The 15,882-nt window shown below is 34.8% G+C and overlaps 1 protein-coding gene across 3 annotated transcripts in view; it reads right to left on the reverse strand.

The window, feature by feature from the left end:
• ScsbetaG (Succinyl-coenzyme A synthetase beta subunit, GDP-forming) overlaps positions 1-15,882 on the reverse strand; it is a 64,070-nt gene that overhangs the window by 17,847 nt on the left and 30,341 nt on the right. For all 3 annotated transcript variants that reach the window (XM_069837823.1, XM_069837822.1, XM_069837821.1), the window contains exon 8: positions 2,017-2,151. In XM_069837823.1, the coding sequence (XP_069693924.1) occupies positions 2,017-2,151 (135 nt within the window). The remainder of the gene's footprint in view (positions 1-2,016; positions 2,152-15,882) is intronic.

Below are 15,882 nucleotides of genomic sequence, written 5' to 3' on the forward strand. Positions count from 1 at the left end.
CTATTCATCCTTTTGTCGTGTACAGTTCATATGGATTTCCAGCATCCTCCACTATTTTTTTTAAACGACCATGCAATGAATTTTTTATTTTTGGCATTATACTGCTCCACTATTGTAAACACAACTTAACTGATACAATTCGATGGTCTGTGTTCTAACCCTGAAACCAGTAGTAATACGTTGTCATGCTCTCTGTGTATACTCAAGGATGACTACATCATCCAACCCTCTCCACTCATCTTAATGTTGCCTCTTTTAAATAATACGGGACTGAAAATTGTCTTTAGTAATAATATTTTACTAAATATTATGTTTCATGTGTATGTCATGTGCTTATGTGTGTCCCTCTGACACCAAGTTGAAGGGGGGGGGGGAACAGGATCAAAAGAGGGCCAGAGCCTTAGGAGGAGGGGTGATGTGATGTGATATGAAGATAAAGAAAGGAAAGACTTTTTTGTTAAATAACTATTGGTTTATTAAAAATGAAAAGAAAATATTAGATGATTTTACTGGCTCTCAGGGTAGAGAAAACAGTAGTGCTGCTGAGGAAATTAGTAGTTTATAAGTTCGTCCTGGGACTTTGATGTGCGGAATGCTGAGAACACAAAGATAATGTGGTAGGGCTGAAGATACGGGAAGAAATGTGCATGGATAGGAGATGTGCATGGATAGGAGAGCATTACACTTGCCCTGAACATATGATGTAGGGACTGGAGAACTTCAGAGAGATGGAATCCGGGTTCGAGGTTAGTTCTCCCTATCAAGAGTTCGAACAGGCCTAGACTGCGACTTTTCGACTGAGGGAAGGAGTTTCTAGTTGGCGAAAACTCAAACAAGCCCAGCTTGTGATTTTTCGACAACAGAAACAGAAAAAACTGGTAAACTCTGCCTCGAGGTGTCGAACAAGACTAGCTCGTAATTTTTCGACAACAAGGAAGAGCTGTGGGTCGAGTAAGCTGAAACTGAATGTTGGGAAATCGAAGTAAAAAATATTACAGAGGGGTGAATGTTGAAGAGTTGATTCGAAGTGAGTGAGCTCGAAGTATGAATGCTTCAGTTTGTAGGGAAGAGTCAGCACTGTCTTTATAATAGATGATCTGCTCTGAAAAGCAAAGCGAGCTATGCTTGTGATGTTAAGTTGGTGCGAAATGGCGTTTTGTGTATGCCAAGGAAAAACTTGATGGTCATATGGGGATGATGGCCACACTCCGTCTCATGTAACTGGGGGAGGAAATGGCTTGTAGGCTTTTGCCTGACCTACATCCACAGGGACACCAATAACCTATAGCTGTTCGTTCATTCATAGTGTTCTGTCCAAGGGCAGGTCTTTCACTACAAACCCAGCATTCTCCAGTCTTTCTTATTTTCTGTCTTCCTCTTTGTCTCCTCATATGATCCATATATCTTGATGTCATCTATCTTCTTCTGTCCCAAACTCTTCTCCCATTCACCATTCCTTCCAGTGCAACTTTCAGAAGGCAGTTTCTTCTCAACAAGTGACACAGCCAATTCTTTTCCTCTTTCTGATCAGTTTCAGCATTATTCTTTCTTCGTCCACTCTTTCCAACACAGCTTTGTTTCTTATTCTGTCTGTCTATGGCTGTTATACAACAATTAATATTTCATACCATGTGTGGCAGAAGAAGATTACAATATGTATCACTCCAAGATAAATTGACTCAAAGATACTGAATATAAACCAAATTCACCCAATCATTTATGAGAAGTCACTGTATACATGCATGCATGCCATTTTCTTTTTTGTATTAATAATGCTCAAGACGTGAATTTTGACGAAAATCTCGAAATATATTTTTCACAGCATTACAACAGTTTACTTTTATCACTTTATTATACGAAGTTTAAAGATAAACAATTAATATCAAAAGACTTAATCATGTTTCAGAGGGACCATGAAGATCAGAGTTGTAACATATTCTATAAATGTGATTAACACTCCCAAAATTGATATTTTAAAGCTAAGACTTCATAATCAGGATAACTCATGAATCACACCTGAAACAAGAATCTTGAAAGCACTAAATACTTGCTCTTCTTGAACTCCTCCACCAACATCGAGAAAATTGGCTGGTTCTCCACCATGCAACTTGATAATGTCCATGGTGGCCATGGCGAGGCCAGCACCATTTACTGAAAACACAACACAGAAATCATTCTAGCTTGTATTCTTCGGTCGCCATTGTAGATAATTCGAAACTTTTTTTCACCACTCATGTTTAGTGGCCTATTATTATGGAAAATATAAAGGTCATAATCTAAAAACTGGTCTTTTATAGGATACATAATAAGAAATAACCAGTCAATTCAAGAAGAACAATTTGAAATTGTGCTTAATAATAAAATTCATCATGACATAACAGATACTTGAGAACTAAAAATCGGGCTGATTATTCAATGGAACAGCTCTAACCTTAAAAGTGGCTATCTCCACGCCATTTTTATTATCATCACATTAATGGTCTTTCTTTGTACTCCTTTCCTCAGTGCAAAAGTATTTAAACATAACGTCAGAGCAATGTATGTTTAATTATCTCTTAACTGATCTGTCTTTAACAAAACCGAATGCAGTACAGTTGTAAAGGGGGAAAACTTCAACAAAAGCAAATTGAGAATTACTTAAGTTTCAATAGACAGGGATATGGGCATTCAAATCAAGATATCATTTGAACGAAATATACAGGATGAAAAGGGTATAGATGTCCATGGATTAAGAATGCTAGTTTCATCAAAATAAAATAATTTGTACCAGATATTTGAAGTGATATTATTCGATAATACATATCAATAAGAAAATGGCGTTTACAGTTAATAGTTTAGAATAAACTGATTACATTTTCTTTACAGAATTTTCTCTAAAGCTAATGCTTTCACGGAGCTTGGAAGTAAACACATGGTATGTCTCTTATGATGTCTTTGAACTTGTTCTTGTAAACCACAACCCTCTTCGTCAGATGATACAAGTGTAATTATTTCAAGCAAACAATACGATCATTTTATAAACACTTCTAATACAGTGCTGAATCTAATGAATGAATGGTTCCATGCAAATAAACTAGCACTTAATGTTGATAAAACCAGTGCAGTCAAATTTAGTACACACAATAGTGCTCAGGTTTCCTACAGTATTCGATTAAATGGAACTCATCTCAAAGAATCTATAAGCACAAAGTTTCTTGGTTTAGAATTGGATAATCACTTGAACTGGAAAACGCATATAGAATGTATTACTCGTAAATTGAGCTCTGCCTGTTATGCATTAAGATCCTTATCTACTATTGGTGATATAAACTTACTTAAAATGTCATACTTTGCATATTTTCACTCTGTAATGAAATATGGATTAATATTCTGGGGTAACTCGTCTGAAGCTAAACACGTTTTTGTTTTATAAAAGAAAGCTATAAGAATAATGGCCGGTGTGCATAAAAGGACCTCATGTAAAAATATTTTCCGAAACTTAGAAATCTTGACTTTACCTTGTGAATACATTCTTTCCCTAATGATGCTGTATATTAAGAACCAAGATAAATTCAGTACTAATCAAGACATTCATCATTTTAATACAAGACATAAATCAGATCTTCATCTACCCTCTGTTAGTCTAAGCTGTTTTAAAAAAGGAGTTCGCTATTCATGTATAACAGTCTTCAATGCACTGCCTAATAATCTTAAAGATTTGAAGAACAACGAGAAAAGGTTCAGAAAAGAATTAACCAAATTTCTACATACTCATACCTTCTACACAATTGATGAATTGTTTATGCTTGTGAATTGAATTATTCTACTTAAATGACATGTACAATTTTATACAGCTCAACTAAAATATGTTTTTATATTGACTTAATCTGTTTACTATGTATTGTATTTTTTGTTTAGCATAACTGATGAATTGTATGTACTGTATACGTCAACTGATGAATTGTTTAAGCTTATAAATTGAATTAATCTACTTCATATGAATTGTATAACTTAACGAAAATAAGTTTGTAAATTGAACTAATTTGATTGTATATGTTTGTATAGTTTGGCTGATGAATTGTATATGTTCTTAAAATGATTACTAGTCTGTGTAGCTCTACTGATGAATTATATATAGACCTACTGTAAATTGAATGGTAATATGTATAGCTCAACTGATGAATTGTTTATGATTATAAATTGAATTAATCTACTTGATATTAATTGCACAAATTTGTATAGCTTAATGAAAGTATGCTACTTTGTATTGTATATATTTGTATAGTTTTGGCCGATGAATTGTATATGCTTTAAATTGAATAGTAATCTATATAGCTCTACTGATAAATTGTTTGTGTTTGTAATTTGAAGTAGTTTGCATAATATGTATTATCAATTTCTGTATATCACAACTGGTTGAATTGTTTATACCTTAAATTTAATTAAATTGTTTTGTATTAAAATATAGCTCAACTTATGAATGATCGTTTGCGTTTGTAAATTTAATAATCTGATTGGCTATGTATTGTATACTTTTAGTAGAGCCATCGATGTAGCTCAGTCGGCAGACTCGCTGGGCTGCTGTTCCGGAGCTGCGTTCGGGCTTGGGTTGGATCCCCCTTTGGACTTTGGTTTCTTCCGAGGTTTTCCACAGCCATGGGACTGAAACCGGATGGTCTATGGCGAGTCCTTGGCATCAACACCTTTGATTTGATTACCCCCTTTGATTTGATTACCTGGTTGGGTTTTTCCGAGGTTTCCCCCACCGAAAAGGCAAATGCCGGGTAATATTTTGGCGAATCCTCGGACCTCATTTCATCTCACTACATCTCGCCAAAATGTAAAAAAATTGTACAACATTGTAAAAATTGTAGAAAATTACTAAATTGTAAAACTATAAAAATTTGTAAAAATTGTAATTGTAATATTGTAAAATGTTGACATGTTCCACATCTTAAAGCTTCATTGCTCATGTAAGATCTATGGAATAAAATAAATGAATGAATGAATGAATGAATGAATGAATGAATGAATGGAAGTAGGAGCAATATCACAGCAATTATTGAACTTGTGAGTCAACTTAACATTCAATACAGCAGTGATTCTTTCATAGCTATGAAACATGAACCATTCATTCACACATCAGTACTATTTAAATGTGCCGATAATCTACGGAGAAGTTGGACAGAATATTAGAGAAGCAGCATGAACCTACTGAGCTCGCTTTTCACATAGTAGATTCCCAAATCGTCGCACCAATGTCGTCACTGTGCAACATGTGTCAAATGTAGTAAATGTGATACACAATGACCACCTGACATTCTAGAGATAGAGCAACAGAAGAGGATCCGAGAAAAGCAGCAGAAAAATAGGATGATTGGAGTTTCTCACTGCGTGGTGTTAAGACCCTGAAGGAAATAAAACACCTGTACAATTATCAACATGTTGAATATGTATCAGAGATTATGAGCTGTGAGTACACTTCTGTTGGCTTCAACAACAGCCCGAGCAATTTTTTAATCATGTGCTCTTGTTAGATGAGGTGTACAGTTTATATGTGTTAGTTGATGATGATATTTTGAGAAAATGGCAGAAGATAGATGTTATGTTTTATTTAACAATGCTCGCAACTGCCGAGGTTATATCAGCATCGCAGGTGTGCCAAAATTTTGTCCTGCAGGAATTCTTTTACATGCCAGTAAATCTACTGACATGAGCCTGTCGCATTTAAGAACACTTAAATGTCATCGACCTGGCCCGGGATCGAACCCGCTACCTCGGGCATAGAAGGCCAGTGCTATACCAACTGCACCAACAAGGCTGATCAGAAGATAGTAATAAGTTTCAAAGGAGTTTTGTTTCCCCCCCCCCCCAGATCTATTGGTAGTTTAAACGTGGACATCTATACCCCTTACACCATGTCTTTTTAAATATTTCTTTCATTCTTATGTTTTAAGGCATCCGTAATTTCCAAGGCATTCAACAATCTGTGTTTGAAGAAATGTTAATACTTTTCTTATATTGATTCTAACTAAACAATAATGTAGTTACATCATTTTTGTGTGTGTGTGTGTGTGTGTGTGTGTCCAATGCCTACCCACTTCACTTGCATGATTCGGGTTCTGCATATTGCGGATAGATGGCAGAACTGTGACCCATTTTTCTAGTTGTACACCACTTTGGCGGGTCATGCTGTACATGATGTGTATCTGTGGAGAGTTATGTCGTATACTAGGGTGAGTGTATGTGTAAGTGTTCGTGTAAGTGTAGTGTGGGGAATGAATGATGATGATGATGAGGAAGGGAGAAGGGGAAACCTGGTGCCAGCACATAGCCTACTCCTGTCGAATAGCACCAAGAGGGCCACCAGGCTTAACATCCCCATCCGACGGACGAATCACTATCAACAGTGACATATGCCTTCTCTTCATATGCACTGCGGAGAGATTTGGAATTTAACCCAGGCATATTGGGGCACAATCTAGTGATTAGAAGTTGTGCACCACCATCTCTCCTAGTCCCGAGGTAGAAATTTTACATGAAAATTTCTGACCCCACCGGGAATCGAACCCGGGTTGGCTAGTCTGGAGGCAGACACGCTACCACAGAGCTAACTCGGCGGACACATCATATACTGTAGTCTTCATAAATTTGCATGAATATTAAGCCAGCAATCACAAAATGCACGATAGATACGCAGAGAAACAAAAACCCCGTATCTTTACTCTTTTTATTGCTATCTCATACAAGAATTACAAAGTTACACAGTTAAGCTTTTAATATAACAAATAAAAGAATTATTTACTATTCAAATGTTGTTACTTAATTGCATCAACATAAACCAAAAGCTTCTTCTTTCACATGAAATATATTTGCAGTAATGCACAGAAGAATATAATTGGACTGTGTTCCTATGTTCATATTAATATTGGGCAATTGGTTCTGTCTGATTTTTTTATTTTTTAATGGCCTCTTTAATTAAGCTGTGTGACTCTCATTATGAGTTCGATATATTCTATTATCTGCAACAACAAAGAACACCACATCGAAAAAAGGACTAACATCTACAGCTGAACTTTAAATGGTATTCAAACCAACCCTGATCGTCTCCACATGGCATCAAATCTTTAAATGAACCATATACCAGTATCAGGCTAGTTTTCTTCCAGCTACTGCCTCTGCAAATAATGCCATAGGAATTGGCACCAACTGTAGAAATGTTTAGATTATTTTTCTCACAGAGATTCCAAAGAGACTCTCTTGAGAATTGTGGGGAAACAGAAGGGTAAATGGGAATACCCAAAAGACTAACACTAACACCAACTTAGTCCATCACGAATTATTGTTCCTGTTCTCGCCAGAAATATAACTTCAATCTCTGGCATGAAAAGCAGATGATGTGTTCTCATTGACTGTTACGAGGGTGATCCAAATGAATTCCACCTGAGATGCTGTTATCACATGAGTGGATGATGTAATCCTAATGCTATGAGTCAGTAGGTTCTGTTCACTTAATAAGTTACATTAAATATAAGTGTCACTGTATTTGTAGATGTATTTTTATGAAACTTTATTGCATATCAAATACCATCTCTGTCCAAAAAAAGGATCAAAGTACAGTTATTCATTTTTCGGGACAGATAGATGCAGATCTGCAGAAGCAAATCGCATAGTAACTGATGGAAACACTGCAATTACTAATAATCTCACAAGAGAAAATGTTGTGTCCATAACCTCAATGGTAGGTCAAATGAACACATGCATTAGAACAGTCCAGAGCATCATTAAGTTTGGATACAAGGTGAATTGGCAGTGATTACCACAAATGACAATGAAGTAGAAAGCCTTTTGCATGGGGGTTATCTCTAAGTGTTTACAACATTATCGAACAAGGAGTCCTGACATTCTGCTTAATTATGTATCTGATGGTGACACTTGGTGTTATTACGAACTGGAGGCAAAGAACATCAGTATGCAAAGGAAACGCCCATCATCACCCAAAGCGCAGATATTCAGGCGTCCATCATCAACTGGAATTAATGTCATAGTCATACTGATGTTATTTTTTGACAGTGAAAGCCAAATACTTCTTGAAGAGCCCGATGTTGCCATTAATATGCACCATTACATTGCTACCCTTGATAGCATCATTAGAACGAGCATTACGAATAAATGGCCTGGATAGTTGCCCCAAGGGGTTGTTATTTTTCACAACAATGCCTGTCCTCAAATTGCAAACACAGTTCAAAAGAAAGTACAGCAAATTGCATGGGAGGTACCAGTACTGAAACATCTACTTCACAGTCTTTTTAGTCCAGTGAAAAGTGCTCTAAAATAGTGGTACTTTCTTTTGAATGGATACAAACTGTCGTCCAAACACAATCGTGGATGGGCTTCTTTCATCACCTCGTATTTCGTTCAAACAGGGCTGTCCATAGGGGGGGACAGACACCACTCTCGAGTGGAGGGGGGCAGCCTAATTTTCGCATATATTAGCGAGAGAAAGACACAAAATATTCTTAAAACATTTTTTACATGAAAGAAGAATTCCGTTGAATCAAATATTAATCAAATATTAAAATTATGTTCTAACAAATTTTAAGAACTATGCTACTACTGAAGGGTTAAAACTAATGTAGCATATTTCTCAAGAGTTTCTAAATATGAGATGTTTCACTTACAATACAACTGTACAATAATTCACACTACACTACAGTGACTTTACTGTATCTGCATATTAATTTTTCCTAAATATATTTTTAATATTGTTCACTTAAGTATTCCTGCACATATTTTTAAAATAACGTCTTATTTTTATTTATTGATGGTATGATTAATTATTAAACATGTTTATAAACTGACTTTTTTTTTATTTCTCTTATCCAAACAATATTTCAATTTCAGTAACAAACAAGGTTGCCAGATATTGTAATAACATTTCCTTAGCTTGTTGCCTTACTACTGCATATAGAACTTCAATATTCATCATTAAAATATTGGTGAAGGGGAAGGCCCTTGACAAATGTTTGTGTAGGAGGCCACAATTATTATGGGCAGCCTTGGTTCAAATTTCTGAAAAGAGAAATAGAGACAAGAATCTGCTTCTCTCTTCAAATTGAGTGCAGTTGAGGGGATACACCATATTTAGATATAGCAATTGACATTTTTATTTAAAACAAAACACAGTAATCCATGATTAAGATAACGTAATCAAATATAGAAAGTGTTCTATATGGTCACTAGATAATCTACGTGTACAAATTACTTGAAGCATTAAAGAAACTACTTCACATATCTACAACTACAGGCTAGATGTCCTGAGAAAATTTTGGCTTGTACAGTAAACATAGATTTTCCCCAATATAGCGGGCAAGAATTGCAGATTTGCATCTAAAAGTACCAGAGTTAATGACTAAAATAATGTAATCAAGTATAGAGAGTGTTCTATATGGTCACTAGATAATCTACAATCTACATGTACAAATTACTTGAAATGTTAAAGAAACTACTTCACATATCTAGACCTACAGGCTAGATGTCCTGAGAAAATATTGGCTTGTACAGTAAACAGATTTTTCTCAATATAGAGAGCAAGAATTGTAGATTTGCATCTAGAAGTACAGGTGTAGATAATTAAAATGAAATGGTTATAAGAATTACAGCAATTTATTTGTTCGAATTTTCTTCCCTTTCATTCAGGAAAAGAAAATTCACTGTAATATTATTAAAATAACGAGTCACTTCAGACTTTTTTAATTGGTTTGTTTTATGATTCTTCATTAACTGTGATTATTATCTAGCATCTAAGTGAAATGAAGGTGATAATGCAGGGAAATGAGTCCAAGATCCAGTGCTGAAAGTTACTCTGTTTTTGCTCTTAATGGGTTGAGGAAAAAATCTCAACCAGGTAACTTGTCTCAACGGGGCTCGCTCATTTCATGGTCAGACATGCTGTTACTCCACAGCAGTAGATTTGACAGTGGTTGGTCAAAACGAGCAGGATGAATTTGTCATGACAATCCTGTATCACTAATCAGCACCTCTCAACTACTAATTGTGTTGAACTGCTCCACTGTTGTCAGATGTAGCTAACAGATGCATGTGGTTTTTATCATTTCCTATCATTATTTCTTTTGATTCGAATGAGTGACTATTGGACCATAAAATTATCTACGTTTATTGTTAGAGTTTGCTACGTTTTATTATTAGTCATTCTTGTCACAGCTTGTGAATGCAAGCAGCAGTGGTGACAGGGGGAACCTGCTGCTGGTCAGCCAACAGAAACACAGGAAATGTTTACTGGGACTCTCTGCAGATTACCAACAGCAAGTTTCAAGAGCAAATACATTCAGGTATTACCACATTTTTCGAAAAATTGCCTCTTAAAACTTTTTCCGAGTTCGTATTGCTTCAAGCCATTGGAGAGATATTCAAATAAATTTGTTGTTTCTGCAGCAGAACTGGCACTACCACTACCTTACCAGACCACATGTTACAATCAAAACAGTCAGACTGGATCGTTCTTTTAATGACAGTATACATAAGAATGTGAATTAATATTATGTACAGGAATTATCACATTCAGTTGCAAATTCTTATGGTAGTGAAATTCAAAAGTTTAAAGTAGGTGTGTAGAATCCCTCACCTGTATAAAAGCAGCTGAAATTTGCAGTATGGATAGGACCAGGTTTGCACTTCTAAAAAGACTATTTTCAGCCAATTTTCCCTACATATCTTAACACAATGACGTTTATGCACAACACTTCTGAACTTAAAGCAAAAATTTTGTTGTGGGTAAAATAATTTCAGGAAACAGAAGAAAAGTTCTACAATGGCTTTCCAGAACATTTGGAGTCAAAAACAGCCTTGAATAGGAATTATGCCTGACTTATATAAAAAAAAACACATACATGTGCAGGAAGTTTGTTAGAAAAGTCTCTCATAATTTAAAATTTTGTGTGGCATTAAAGTACTGTATAACTTATATATTTAATTTAACCTCTTTCAGTTGTTAAAAACATATATTATTGGCTTTTGTTCGTGTTTTCGTGTCAAATGGCTGTATGTAATGCAACGAAGATTGATAGAATTTAACTGCATATTGAGCATAATCCATTAATACTCTCTTTATCATTATTTGTTTGTGCTATATATTTTATTTTCTATATTTACTCCTACTAAAAATTTTCCCTCCTGAATAATAAGTAAATGCTCAAAGAACTAGCCATTTCAGAAGTCAAACGAGGACTAACAAGCTGCAGCACTGGTAGATAATGCGAATTATATTTATCAATTCAAACTATATGTATAAAGTTAATGAAATTTGTTTCGTAGTGAGGAATAATTTCAGTATACATGCAGCCCTCGTAAATGACATGATGATGACTGATATTACGTATACTTTCTCCACGTTTATATTGCCAGAGTCACTGTCAATATATCTCCCAAAATACATTAATAAGTTATTGATAGACCTACTTCTGAGTAAATGCAACAAATTAAGCCTTGGTCTTTCTTACACTGCTTGCTAAAGACAGAATATAATCTGTATCACAACCCTAAACAGAGAACTGATCTTAATCTTAAAAGTTGTGCAATAAAAATCTCTTATACATTACTGTAGGTAAATATCAGCATGATTCTTGCCATACTGATGAAAAAATTGTAATAGCGAAACAAAACATATTATGGCATTTCAATACCTATTCCGAACAAGCCCCATTATATATAGTAAGAAACTGCTCAAGCGAATTATACAACTACATAAGTGGTCTTATGAAGCATTTTAAGAAAGTTTTTTCTACGAAGCTTCTAAATACATCTTACACAACAAGCTTAAATGAAACAAAGATCTGTGCGAGTTCTTTATGTGAAGAATGAAAGCTTACGAAATAATTTATGCGCTTGGAAATTTCATGCAAAAGAGGAGAAAGTTACACATTACGCAAAAATAAAGATAGTGACTCTTCACTAATAAAAAAACAGGTGGACCAAGTACCTCAAAATACATCCTGTGTTGACACTTATCTTGTTGGGGGTATGAAGCCAGAACAATATGACGTGATTATACCAACCATTAAGAATTCAAGAAGACTATGTTGAGTGGGTGCACAGAAGTAACATTTTACCGCTATGTCCATGGGACAGTTAGCCAACTTTCCATTCTCTGAAACAATACTAAAGATATTAAATATTTCATTTAGATACCCCTGTTTACATTAAAGTTTACTGAAGGAAAGGCCATGGGGAAAAGAAATCGTTACAAACTGTAATTAGAACAGTCCATAGCAGCACGACGAATAGACATACTTATCTATGAACTAAAAAGGAACTGATAAAAGTATATTTCTGTTTTCTTCATAATATCATTAATTACGTTTTTTTGTACTTATAAGTATAAATTCAAATAATGGAAAATGTTACAAAAGAATAATTAATTACGAAAGGGAAAATTTTAAATTTTAGTGTTGATAAATATGAAAATTAACATTTTATAATTACAGTATACCTGTTGACGTTTTATTGTAGTCCCAGGTTTAATTGAACTTTTAAAGAGGTGTTGGAAAAGTAAAAGGAAAGGAAGTCTAGTATGTGGGTGGAGCAAACAATGTTATGTGCATGCTCTCCACTGCAGTATCTTGCCAAGAAATGTCGCATATTATTTTCTTCAATGTAAATTTAACTTTGGAGATGGAGCAGCAATAATATTGTAACGATTATGGTGAAATCAAATCACCACGAGTAAAATAACCTTGTAGTGGGAAAGGAATATATTATAAAATAGTCGAGAATTTTGACAAGGAAAAATTGGCAAAAACATTCACTGAGGACTCTTGACAGTGTACGAAAGGGTGGCTGAAACTGAGGAAAAGAGTAAAATAAGGAGGTTACATTACAACCAAATGAACCTCGTATTATTTGAGGAAAGAAAGATAAGGTACGATAAAATATATATTATTCAAACAAATGCTTACAATTTACAGTTGTAATTGTTATGTTCGGCAATTTATTCTCTAAAACAAAATGTGTGATGTAGGAAGCATAGCGAATTACAAAATTATTAACAGCAATAATTATACTTCCGCAAAACAGAATTGTTTCAGTCCAGGATCAGAACCCATGGCAAATTTTAAGTAAATGATTTCAATCAACACGTCATTTGGAATACCATACTATTGTTACAAAGATACAGGGTTGTTTCCGATTTCTGATAACGAATTTGAATGATGTCATGTGCGTCAGGAACCACACCAACAGCTGAATTGCAGTGAGAGGTGACAGACCAGTAGTGAATGATTTCATAATCAGAGTGCACAGTGTATCACAGTAGCAATGCACAAGAAAATCGAGCCTTTTGGGAGGGGTACATAACAACTCTTTCCGATGCCAAGTACAGTTACGTGAAAATCATAGGAGCCTGCAAAACACATGGTTTCGTTATTTCAAGAAAGGCATCATGTGTATCTAATAAGACTGGCAAAGCTCGGATGGGATTGATTCCAGCGTGGAAAAAGCAAGCAAATCCATTCCCCCCGTCACAAGTTGCCGCACCTCACGAGATGATACAAATTAATTCCATTCGAGCTTTACCAATCTTATTAAGTATACAGAAGATGCCTTTCTTGGAAATAACGAAACCTCGTTCATTGCAGGCTTCTTTTATTTTCACGTAACTGTACTTGGCATTGGAAAGGGTTGTTATGTACCCCTCCCAAAAAGGCTACTCTGACTATGAGATCACTCACTACTGGTCTGTCACCTCGCATCACAGTTCAGCTGTTGTGACTCCTCACACACATGACGCATTCAAATTTGTTATCAGAGATCGGAAACAATCCTGTAGTATCATGTATTAGAAAGTGATAGCATACAGTAATTCCACCAAAGCTGGTTTCCAGATCGAAAAAGAGAGGAGGGCACACAACTACATGTCATCTTTACTAATTACAGAGTCATTAAAATCTGCAGTAAAATAATGTTTTCCTTTCAGAATGAGAATGCAGTGTTAAAATACCACAATTTCATACCATTTATGAATAAACCCAGTTCTCCTACAGTAGAATGCAGCCAGCAAACCGCATTTTTCTGAAAAGATTGGCATTACCTGGAGTAGAAATCATGCATGTCATTCTGTTAGTTTGAAGAGTGTATGCCATGCCAAACTCTTACAAAGATATAACGTGCAAGAAAACTTGTGTTGTGATTACAGTACACTGCTATGCCAATTTAGTAGAATGCGTTTGAGTATAAAAAAAGCAACAAAACAGTACAACATGGCCTGTTGTTGTAACGAGAATCCACGCCTCTGCATACCGGATGTCACAAAAATGTTCACGTCTGAGTATTTCTCACAAAGCAAATATTATTAAACACCTTGAAAATGGCAAAATTATTAAGAATATTGCTGGAGAGTTTAAAGTAATATTTATTTATTATTATATTTATTTTTATTTACTTATTTATCATGTAAAGTATACAGTAAAAAAAAATTCCGCTGTAGTTAATGTTTTGAGTGTGACTTGTTGAATATTTGGGCATTCAGACCGAACATTACATTTTTCCAATAAGGATACAGTCCTATATTGTGTGACAAATATTTTGAAATGTATAATGCATTGTTAATTTATGTTGGAAATACAGAAATTAATTCATTCTTAAAGGTAGTTTTCCCGTGGTAAAATCCATGGACACTCAGAAGTTAAGATAGGGTGCAAAGCACTGTTTTGTTTTTAATTATGTTCCATTCTGCCATGGCAGTAGTCCCAAAATCATTTGCAAATCTTGATACCAATTCATTATTATCACATATTTCTATAATTTTCATTTTACTTCCGTTATGCAACACTTCACATTTCTCACTGTTGTGGAACACTGTTGACTCTGAACACATTTTGCCACAAATTGTCACCACAAAGTGAGAATAGAGATACGTCTAAAATATTTTTTTTACTATTGATTCCCCATTATGTAGTAGTTTTGAACAGGGTCTTATGCCTCCACTGATTCTCTATCCCCTTCAATGCAAACGGGATTTTGGTGGAGTTAATCATTATTGTAGAAGAGACTGATAATTCAATGACCAGTAACTTGAAAGATGGGTAATAGAGATTCAACTGTACCTGCTGTCTGCAACAACTTTTAAATAGACATTTTGGAGACAATATATTTCTGTAATGAGGGCTTTTCAAATATGAAGATATGTTAATCTGTAGCTTTATGTCTTGTAAAATGTAAAAATGCATTGAATCTATTATCATATTCATATTTATTTATTGAAGCTCATTTTTGTCATTACAGATTTTTGCACCTAATCTTTGTATTGTATCCAACTTCTCTATAATATTATTAATATGTGAAGTCGTTAGATTCTGACAGTTGTATAACTGGATTCCAAAGTGAAAGTAAATTTTAATATGCAAACTAAGCTTTTTTTCATTCTCTACCCATTCCAGCTTTGTGTAGCAAGATTGCAATACCATTTGTGGGCATTTACAAAATTTTCCTTGGAAAATAGCCACAGAATTAATTAATGAGATGTTTTTTATAATATGTAGTGTTACTGTTTATTAATGATGAAATACTCTTGATTAAAGGAAGATGGTGGAACAAACCCATGTGCAATTAGGCCACTCATATAAGCTCTTAGTGCTATAGCCAAATTTTGATTCTCATTCAGGAGTTCAGCGCACTATTGCGTGGTGCTCCCACTTTACTTTCCTTCTAAAGAAGGCTATGCTAAGGATTTCTGTCACCCTAAAAAGAATTTCAATGCTCTGGCCTGACTTTGAAACTGTGAACATCAGATCAAATGGCAAGTTAAAAATTATACCACTAAAGATGACCATTAAAGACTGAAAACATTAAATTTATTATAAACAAAAATCTATCATGAACTTGTAAATC

The sequence above is a fragment of the Periplaneta americana genome, chromosome 10 (assembly GCF_040183065.1).
Source record: "Periplaneta americana isolate PAMFEO1 chromosome 10, P.americana_PAMFEO1_priV1, whole genome shotgun sequence".
NCBI classification, from domain to species: Eukaryota; Metazoa; Arthropoda; class Insecta; order Blattodea; family Blattidae; genus Periplaneta; species Periplaneta americana.